The sequence below is a fragment of the Cupressus sempervirens genome, chromosome 8, assembly GCF_028749045.1.
Source record: "Cupressus sempervirens isolate cs-2001-9-10 chromosome 8, ASM2874904v1, whole genome shotgun sequence".
NCBI classification, from domain to species: domain Eukaryota; kingdom Viridiplantae; phylum Streptophyta; class Pinopsida; order Cupressales; family Cupressaceae; genus Cupressus; species Cupressus sempervirens.
Window position 1 is genome coordinate 214,046,245 of NC_143125.1, and position 10,952 is coordinate 214,057,196.

Sequence of the window (10,952 nt, forward strand, 5' to 3'; positions counted from 1 at the left end):
AAAAAAACAAAATGGAAATGAGGTCCTTCTCATGCAAATGATTGAGGAAAGGGAGATGATAGAAGTAGAACACTATGAACTTATCTTCAAGAGTGAAATACATCATGATAATGACACATTTGTGACCAGATACCAGAAGGTCCTCCCTACTAAACCCTCCTTGCCTCTTAACAGGTTCCTCATCCAACAGCTTGAAGAACTGGTTGAGGGCATCATAGTCCAACCTTTTGCTCATCTTCTTCCATTCCAATCCCATGGAGAGCTTAGTATTCTTCACAATGACCTCTTCATTTATTTAGTTCTTTAATATAATGTGTATTTTTAGTTTTAAATTTAAGTTTAAAGCTTTAAGTTTATATACTTAATTAAGTTTAATATATATCATTTTTAGTATATAATATTTAGATTTAATTTTGTTTTTAATATTAAGATTTAGGTTTTAAGTTGATTTTAAATTATTTATTTTTTATAATGGATGTATTTGAAAATGTATTCAATATAAAACAATTTAATGGATTTATGCATGTATTTAATAAAATATTTAATATTTTTTATTTAGGCCTTTTCATCCATATTTTATTTTATTTATTATTTTGTTTTCAAATTGGAGAAATATTTAATTCAGTTTCATATGAAATATTTAATTATTTTATTTATCTATTGGATGATAGTTTTACTTTTTTTTTTTTTAAATAAAATAAAAATAGGTTCAAGGGTTCATTCTTGAAAGAACCTGAAAGAAAATCCGAAATCGTCACCCAATACAAAGATGCCAGGAGATTCCATACAAAATGTCAAGAAGGTCATAGTCTCAGAAAACTTTATAGCAATGTTTTAAAATCTCCACACCAGTTTGCTGAATAGTGTCACCAATGAATCACCATGTCAACTATCATGGCAAGAGGAATGGTGAGGGACATCCCAAGAGTTGCAACTAGAGGTGTTGTCCATACCATAGACAGTGCCCAAAAGTAATCCGATAGGACACTTCCAACGAATCCATTTGAAAGCACAACTTCATGTAGTTAGGCAGATTTAGGAATGCTAAATTTTGGTTCAATGCCAATAGCAGCTAAAGGCCATGCTGGCCACCATAGAGTTAACATAGTAAATAGTTCAATATAACCAAACATCTTTTGCACATCAACCCTTTCACCTTCAGAACCAGCAAGTTTCTCAAGCAGTACAGTGAATAGGCCATAACAAACTGCTAAAAGCAGCCCAAACACATCTCCCACAATTGAGTGTTCACCATTTTTGGAAGTATTTTGAGTGGCATCATCTACAACCCATGTCTTCCCAAGAGTAGTCATTGCTACTCCAGCCATGCTTACAAATACTGCAACAACTTTAGCAATGTTTAGAGAATCAAGTCCAAACATTGCTCCAAAGAATAGGGTGAATAGCCCCGACGTTGAAGATAATATAGTTTTAATTTATTAGTGTATCTATATTTTATATTAGTGTATCGATATGAATGAGAATTTTAATTTATTAATTTATCTATATAGAGGATAGTTTTAACTTATTAGTATATCTATATGGATGAGAGTTTTAATGTATCTATATAGATGATAATTTTAAAGAGTTTTGATTTATTGGTGTGTCTATATATGATATTTTTAATTTGTTGGTGTATCCATATGGATGGTAGTATTAAACTTTTCAGTTTATTAGTGTATCTATATGAGTATGAGTATTTTAATTTATTAATATATCTATATGGAGGATAGTTTTAACTTATTAGTGTATGTATATGGATGAGAGTTTTAATTTATTAGTGTATCCATATGTAAGGTAGTTTTAAGAAAGTTTAAATTTATTGGTGTATTTAGGTAGTTTTAATTTAGAGTTTAATTTATTAGTGTATTTATATGAATGATAGTTTTAATTGAGACTTTTAATTTATTAGTGTATCCATATGGATGATAATTTTAATTGAGAGTTTTAATTTATTAGCATATCTATATACAACTATGATAGTTTTAATTTATTAGTGTTTTATTTATATAGACAAGGATTTTAATTTATTAGTGTATTTATATAGACGAGAATTTTAATTCATTAGTGTATTCATATGGATGATAGTTTTAATTTATTAGTATATCTATGTCAATGATAGTTTTAATTTATTAGTTTATCTATCTTAATTGTTAGTTTTAATTGAGAGTTTTAATTTATTAGTTTATCTATATGGATGGTAGTTTTAATTGAGAAATTGTATTTATTAGTGTATCTATATGGATTGTAGTTTTAATTTATTAGTGTATATACATGGATGATAATTTTAATTGAGAGTTTTACTTTATTAGTGTATATACATGGATGATAATTTTAATTGAGAGTTTTACTTTATTAGTGTATATACATGGATGATAATTTTAATTTATTAATTTATCTTTATTGATGGTAGTTTTCATTTTTAATTTATATTTATTAAGCTTATTTATATGGATACTAATTTTAATTTATTAGTGTATTTATATGGATGATAGTTTTAATTTATTAATGTATTTTTATGAATGATAATTTTAATTTATTAGTATATTTGCATGAATGAGAGGTTTAATTTATTAGTCTATTTATATGGATATATGGATGTGAGTGTTTAATTTATTTGTGTATATATATGGATGATAATTTTAATTAAGAGTTTTAATTTATTAGTGTTTTTATATGGATGATAATTTTAATTGATAGTTTTAATTTATTTGTGTGCGTGTGTGCGTGCGTGCATATATATATATATATATGAATGGTAATTTTAATTTAATTAAGAATTTTAATTTATTAGTGTATATTTATAGATGGTAGCTTCAATTTTTTAGTGTATTTACTTATATGGATAATGATCGTTTTACCGTATTAATGTATCTATATGTATATTTTTGAAATTAAAAGTGACCAAAAGCAAGGGGGTCAGCCCTTAATAGTCAAAAGGCTGTTAACCAACACATTACCATCTAGTAGCAAAAACAGTCAACAAAAATAGGGGAACCAGCAGTCAGAGAAAATAACCTAAAACAAGAGAGCTAGAACCAGAAGGTAACCCTAGCAACTAACCAAAGTCCAACGAGGCACCCAGGCCTAATAAAAAACATAATTACAGCTGATAACCAACAAAACTATAACTGTCATAACATTATATAAAGTCTTTGGATCCATGGACCCCATAACTGAATAGAAATAAAAAAAATTAGATTTCTTTTTTTCCTTTTCCTCTTGCATGAAGAAGAATTTGGGCCCAGTCATCAGCAAGGAACTTTAAGAGCAATTTATTGTCCTCCATTTCCAAGCCAGCTTCCTCCTTCTCCTGCGCTAGCAATTCGAGGGTAGTTGCAGCAGCATGAGTGACTTAAAGTCCAAACTTGGAGAAGGTGAAAAACCCCTCCTCCAAAGCTTTAACTCTTTCCTCCAGGTTTTTGTAATGCTCCTCCACCCTTACTGTCTCCTCTTTATGCTCCTCGACCTTTGTAGTAGAAACCTCCTTCATTTTCTGTCCCTTTGGTTTATCTTGCAGCACCCATGGGTTAGAAGAAATCTTTGAATTTTCCTTAACAGGGGAAGAAATGGTAATTGGGAAATTATCCTTTTTGCTCATCTCATCACAAAAAGTAAGGGGTTTAAGTGAGAAGCTGGCTGAAACATGGGTTGTCTTAGTATTCCTTTCTTTGCCGTCCGACACCTGAGTTTGAGTGTCATCCATGAAAATGCTCCTAGAATTGAAACTTTTTTCCTCCTCCTCATTACCATCATCCTTTTTTGAGTTGGAAATGCTTTCCTCCTCCCTTCTATCACTGTTATTGTCAGAGCTATCTTCTTCAACTTCCTCAACAGGGTATCTAATAGATTGCTGCTTACCCCTAGCCTGGGACTGAGCTAGCCTACCAGACCTTCTTCTTTCTTTTCCCCCAATATCTTCACCAAAATCCTCTGCAACAACCTCTACCACCTTATCAACTTTTAATTTCTTGTTTCCCTTTTGTTCTATGGCTATGTCAATTTTTTTCTTTTCTTAGGGTCCTTACTAGGAGATGGCCTAGGAGTATGGATTTTCGTCCTTGTATTGGGGCTCGGGGGAGAAATTCTACTATGGCGGGGGTTTTCCACAACAACCTCTCTGGGGGGACATAAAGCTAAGTGGAATTGATACAGACAAAAAATTAACCCCTAATGAATAATGGTGAAGTTTAGGCCTTTACTTTTTTTCTCCTTAACATCCTTAATCATATCCTCAAGCGAATGTAGAAGAAAAAATGAAATGGAAATGAAATCCCTATTTATAAAATGATTCAACAAGGGAAAATGATAGTAATAGCACACTCCAAACCTACCTTCTAGGGTGAGATACTTCATTAGGACCAGACACACATCATCCTAGGGCTCGAGAAGCTTATCTCTTTTAAACCCTCCTCTGTAGCGAATCGGCTCCTCATTCTCCGCAAAGAATTTTTTCATGCTATTCTCATCCGAGACTTTGGTGACTTTCTTCCACTTTTTTCCCTTCATTGTGAGTCATGTTGCCATGACAATAACCTCCTCTGTGACTTGAAAGGTAATGCCATTGATTGTGACCTTCCTATCATCCCAATTATTCACAAACTGTAACACACAACTTTCATCGTGCCCAGCCATGGACAACATATATGACAAAAAACCCCCTTCCTTCAAGAGATACTAGGTCGCCATCATGTCCTTGAAGTTCTCAAGTCTTGTTGGTTCCAGCCGATTCAGATCACCTCCCATATTAATTTCTCCACTATCCTGCTTCTCTTCCTCAGAAATACGCATCAGAACTTTTTTGCTTTCCAAATCTCTGTGGCTTCTCTCTTGCTTTAATCCTTTGGGGGAATAGGGATCAAAATTAAAGACCCGTGTATGATGAGTACCAGAATCCCATAACATCTTATTATGGGATTTGTGGGTATTAAAAAACCTAATTATCTCTCCCCGTCGATTTCTGACATCCCAATCCATCATATCTATCGTACTTCCATTTGGGAAGTGATTCGAAGCTTGCCCCAAGTTACCATAATTGTGGAAAGACAAATTTCTTAATTCATAATTACTCCACTTGTCATTTGTACGGCCACATCTGTCTCTTATTTCCAAAATGCTAAAGTTAAATTTAGCGACAAAGTTCTCCACCTAGCCAGAATTGGCCTTGCTTTTAAATTTAGTAATCATCATTTTGAATTCTGCTGCCTTTTCCCTTGATTATCAACATCCTTAGATTTTCATTGATATCAACTAAATTTTCCCAGCACGTGATTGCCCTAACGTTAAACCCCATGGCAGCCGCAATGTATGCCACTTGATTACCCTCCCGGTAGATATGCTGCAAGTGGACCATTCTCATTTCCTCCAATATATTTTTAATATCCAAGATGATATTTCTAATCTTCTATCCCAATTTTGCCTCCCCCTTGACCCAATCGATCACCAGTTTGGAGTCCCCTTCTATAGTTAACTCTAGGATGTTTCTTTCCCTAGAGAGTTGTAGACCCCATAATAACATGATAGCTTCTGCCACATTATTGCTACCAATCCCCACCTGGCCTGCATAAACCAATAGAACATCACCATTCCTGTCTCTCAGCACACCACCAACTGCTCCTTGTCCTCCTTTCGCAGCTTCATCAAAATTCAGTTTATATTGTGTGATGGTGGGTGGTCTCCATATTGTTTGTTGTCTCCTCCTCCTAGCAGAGCTATCAAAAAGGAAGAAGTCCTCTTGACAACCCCAATTCTCAGCCACAATGCCTTCAAGTCTTCTTGGTTCCTCCTTTGGCATCTTGTATTTAGATACTCTTATATTTTCCTTCAACAGTTTGTTCATCACTCCAAAAACCACTTCAACCGTCCTATTTTCTCCCTTGAATATCCTGTTATTCCTTTCTTTCCATATGTGCCAGCATACATATGGTGGGATAAACTTCCATAATAGGATTAGTCTTGGATGATGGAATGGGCAATCCCAATTATCCACAAACTATCCCAAATTATCTATATGTATGTTAGTTTTAATTAAGAGTTTTAATTTATCAGTGTATATATAGATAATAGTTTCAATTGAACATTTTAATCTATTAGTTTATTTATATGAATGATAGTTTTAATTAATATATCTATATGGATGAGAGTTTTAAGTGAGAGTTTTAATGTAGTAGTGTATATTATGAAGGGTAGTTTTAATTGAGAGTTTAATTTATTAGTGTATTTATACAGATGATAATTTTTTAATATATTAGTGTATCTTCGTAGATGATAGTTTTAATTTATTAGTGTATTTATATGGATAATGATTTTAATTTATTAAAATATTTATAAGGATGATAGTTTTAATTTATTAGTCTATTTTAAATGTTTTAATTGAGAGTTTTAATTTATTAGTGTATGTATATAGATGATAATTTTAATCAAAAGTTTTCATTAATTAGTCGAGATATATGGATGATAGTTTTAATTCAGAGTTTTAATTTATTAATATATCATTATGGATGGTGGTTTTAATTGAAAGTTTAATTTATTAGTATATTTATATGGATGATAGTTTAAATTTATTAGTCTATTTTTCTAGATGATAATTTTAATTAAAAGTTTTAATTTATTAAAGTATCTAGATGGATGATAGTTTTAATTTATTGGTGTGTATATATGGATTATAATTTTAATTGAGGGTTTTAATTATTAGTATATCAATATGTATTGTAGTTTTAATTTATTAGTGTATCTATATGGATGATAGTTTTAATTTTTTAGTGTATCTTTATAGATGGTAGTTTTAATTTATCAGTGTATCTATATGGATAATAGTTTTAATTAAGAGTTTTAATTTATTAATATATTTAAGGATGATAGTTTTAATTTATTAGTCTATTTTAAACATTTTAATTGATAGTTTTAATTTATTAGTTTATCTATATAAATAATTTTAATTGAAAGTTTTAATTAATTAGTTGATATATATATATATATATATATATATATATATATATATATATATATATATGTATGATTGTTTTAATTTATTAGTCTATCTATATGGATGATAGTTTTAATTCGAGTTTTAATTTATTATATATCATTATGCATGGTGGTTTTAATTGAAAGTTTAATTTATTAGTATATTTATATGAATGATAGTTTTAATTTATTAGTCTATTTTTATAGATGATGATTTTAATTAAAAGTTTTAATTTATTAGAGTATCTATATGGATAATAGTTTTAATTTATTAGAGTATATATATAGATTATAATTTTAATTGAGAGTTTGAATTTATTAATATATCAATATGTATTGTAATTTTAATTTGTGTGTGTGTGTGTGTGTGTGTGTGTGTGTGTGTGTGTGTGTGAGAGAGAGAGAGAGAATGATAGTTTTAATTTATTGGTGTATTTATATGGATGATAGTTTTAATTTATTAGTGTATTTATATGGATGGCAGTTTTAATTTATTAGTGTATTTATATGGATGGTAGTTTTAATTTATTAGTGTATCTATATGAATGATAATTTTAATTGTGAGTATTAATTAATTAGTGTATAGATATATGGATCGTAGTTTTAATTTATTAGTTTATTTATATGTGTAAACACCCCAAAAATGGCAAAAACCTAAATAACACAATTTCAATCAATCAACAGAAATTAAAGAGAAAATCAGAAGAAACAAAATAGACTTTTAAATAAAAAATCACATCAAGTCATTAATCATCTATCAAATTGACAAGACCCAAATCAACTTTAAAAGAGGAGAAAAATAATTCAAATTCATAAAATGAAATTCAAAAAAGGAGGAAGAAAAAGACAAAGTTTTGAGAATAAATAACACATTTATTAAATCAACAAAATCATTTATCCTCACAAAATGGAAAATCTCCCTTTTTCATTTTAAAAGAATTAAAAAAGTATCCTCAATTATCCTCAAAACCAAGTCTGTTGGACTCTTCCTCTTGGTCTCTTATGAGATATTTTCAGTTTTAGTTTCACCCATCAGTCAAAGGTGAAAATCCTGATTCTTACCCCAACCCCTTCGGACCCAAGTTTTAGGCATCTGCACTATAGGCACATTTTGATTCATCATTTTAGCATTATCATTTTAGTAAGTTCATAGCATTTTAGTATTGCTTTTATATTATTTAGCATCATTTATTGCATATTTAGCTTGTTGCATATCCATTTTGATATCATATAATCTGCATTATAGTCACAGATCTTGTACGCATTCTTGTAGATCTGCATCTTTAGCATATTCCCAATCTAGAACTATCACTAAGATGTTGGTCTGAGAGCTATTTTAGTAGTTGTAGTTAGGGAAACATGAGATGCTCGTACAGATTGCATTTTGATGATAATATCTTAGGTCTAGTCTAGTTCATTGTCAGTCTACTTGCATTCTAGACTAAGGTTTCATGAATATGCATTCATATCGTGTACAATATGGATGTAGTTTCAATTAAGAGTTTTAAATTATTAGTGAATTTATATGGGTGATAGTTTTAATTTATTATTGTATCTATATGGATGGTAGTTTTAATTGAGAATTTTAATTTATTAGTATATGTATATTTTTAATTTATTAGTGTATCTACAGGATGGTAGTTTTAATTTATCAGTGTATCAATATGGATAATAGTTTTAATTTATCATTGTATTCATATGGATGGTAGTTTTTATTGAGATTTTTAATTTATTAGTGTATCTATATAGATTGTAGTTTTAATTGAGAGTTTTAATTTATTAGTGTATTTATATAGATGATAAGTTCAATTTATTAGTGTACCTATATGGATGGTAGTTTCTTTATATATTAAATATAAGGAGTTCATTGTTACAAAAAGGAATTGCAGAGTATCAAAACATAATCGCAAGAGGCCTAGCCTCACACTAGAGATAATTGACTAATAATTACAAAGAACCCAAAAAGAGAGACAATCCCAACCGCTAGTGGAGCACATCTTCAAAAGTATCAACCCAGGTAGTCCAGGCTAAAGAGCCTTCCATCCAGACTATGCTTTTTTGTTTCTGAATCTGTTTAAACATATAGATCATTTCCCTAGTAGTACCATAGTTATTTCTTCTGATTTCCTTGCTGAGAAGGTTAATAGTGTGATTGAAAGTTCGAATGTTGTCCATGCACAGTTTCCAGAAGTACCCATTCTTCACCTCGTTGGCAAAAAAAGTGGCATGACCATCTTTAAGGAGTCTTTTAAATTTAGCTTTGTCAAATTTCATAGTTTTTTGATCTTGCGAGAAATTTTTTAAATGGTTGAGACTTCAAAAAGACTCAGTAAGCAATCTACGAATGTTTTGAAACCTTTCCTCATTTTTGCATTTCCAAATTTGCCACAAAATGTTAGATGAGAGAATATTCCAAAACGTGTTAGTATCCTTTTTAGTATTCATAATAAAACCAATAATAATTTCAAAAATGTTGAAATTAGAAGGGATAGAGATACCAAACATCAACCAAACCACTTTAGCAAAGCTGCAATCAAAGAATATATGTCTTCCCGTTTCTGGGGTTTTGCAAATGCTGTAATAATTAATATCAGAGAAATTATTCCTAATAGGAAGCTTATCCAGAATGAGAAGCCATTTAAAAAATTTAATTTTAGGATCAACTGAACTTTTACATAGCTTATCAAATAATTTCTTCTAGGAGGAAACATCTAGATTAGTGTACCATATTTTATTAATGTGATTGATAATAGATTCACTATGATTAGTAATAGAATAAATATTCTTAACTTTCAGCTTGGTGATGATGGTCCTATCTAGCCATTTAACTTTCAGATAGCTACTAGAATTAACATGGCAATTAGTGGGAATGTCCTTACTAGCTTTGATAATCATATTATAGGTTTTCTTTTAAGAGTTAGGCAACTTAAATTTATTTTTTAACTCCTCTCATAGGATAAGTTTATCATTTTCAAAAATATCAATAAATTGTTTGATCCCATAGGTGGCCTAGTGCTTGGTAGAGCATCTTGGGTAAGAGCAAGGGGTTTATTACCCAACTTAAGGTTCCACCAAATGGATCTTTCTCCATGGAGAGTCTTGTCATCATGATTTTTTTTTTCTTCTTAATGAATTGCCTAACATGGTTCTAGGATTTCCAAATAGACTTGAATATAACTGAACCTTGAACCATGATAGGAAAATCACCACAAATTAGATCACTTAGAGGAAGATTTTTCCAGAATTTGGTTTTCTTGGGGTAGCCCCTTTCAATATTATTTCTAATCAAAATTTTCCATGGATCATCTCCCTCCAAGGCAGGAAAGATCCATTTAGAGGCCAAAGCAAGACCACTAAGTTTGAGGTCCTTAAGTCCTAATCCCCTAAGGAGTTTGTCAACATGGCACCACTCCCATTTAACCAAATGAATCTTTTTGTTCCCTTTCCCATTAGACCAAAGGTAATTGCGGATGGCTTTCCAAATTTTCAATACCTGGTAGTCATTGAACATCCAGGTGGAAGCATAATAAATATTGTATGAAGAAAGAATTTTCTGGCACACTTGGATTCTACCAGCAAGAGATATAAATCTATTGTGCCATTTATTAAGTTTATTATGGATTTTTTCCTTGACCCATTTCCACATTTCTTTCAAAGAAGGCTCTATGTATTTATATGGATGTTAGTTTTAATTAAAAAAATTAATTTGTTAGTGTATTTATTTGGATGATAATTTTAATTAAGAGTTTTAATTTATTAGCGTGTTTGTAAAAATGATAGTTTTAATTTATTAGTGTATCTATATGGATGGTAGTTTTAATTTATTAGTTTATATATATGAATTTGTAGTTTTAATTTATTAGTGTATTTATATGGATAGTAGTTTTAATTTATTGGAGTTTTAATTAATTTTTTAATTTATTAGTGTATCTATTTGGATGATAGTTTTAATTGAGAGTACTTAATTTATTAGTGTGTTTGTATAG

The 10,952-nt window shown here is 30.1% G+C and overlaps 1 protein-coding gene across 1 annotated transcript; it reads right to left on the bottom strand.

Annotated features, from left to right (window-relative positions):
- Positions 1-875: 875 nt before the first annotated feature.
- Positions 876-1,431, bottom strand: LOC149542265 (thiamine-repressible mitochondrial transport protein THI74-like). Its single transcript, XM_089796186.1, has one exon. The coding sequence runs from the start codon at positions 1,380-1,382 to the stop codon at positions 1,026-1,028; it is 357 nt and encodes a 118-aa protein (XP_089652312.1). The 5' UTR covers positions 1,383-1,431; the 3' UTR covers positions 876-1,025.
- Positions 1,432-10,952: the final 9,521 nt, after the last annotated feature.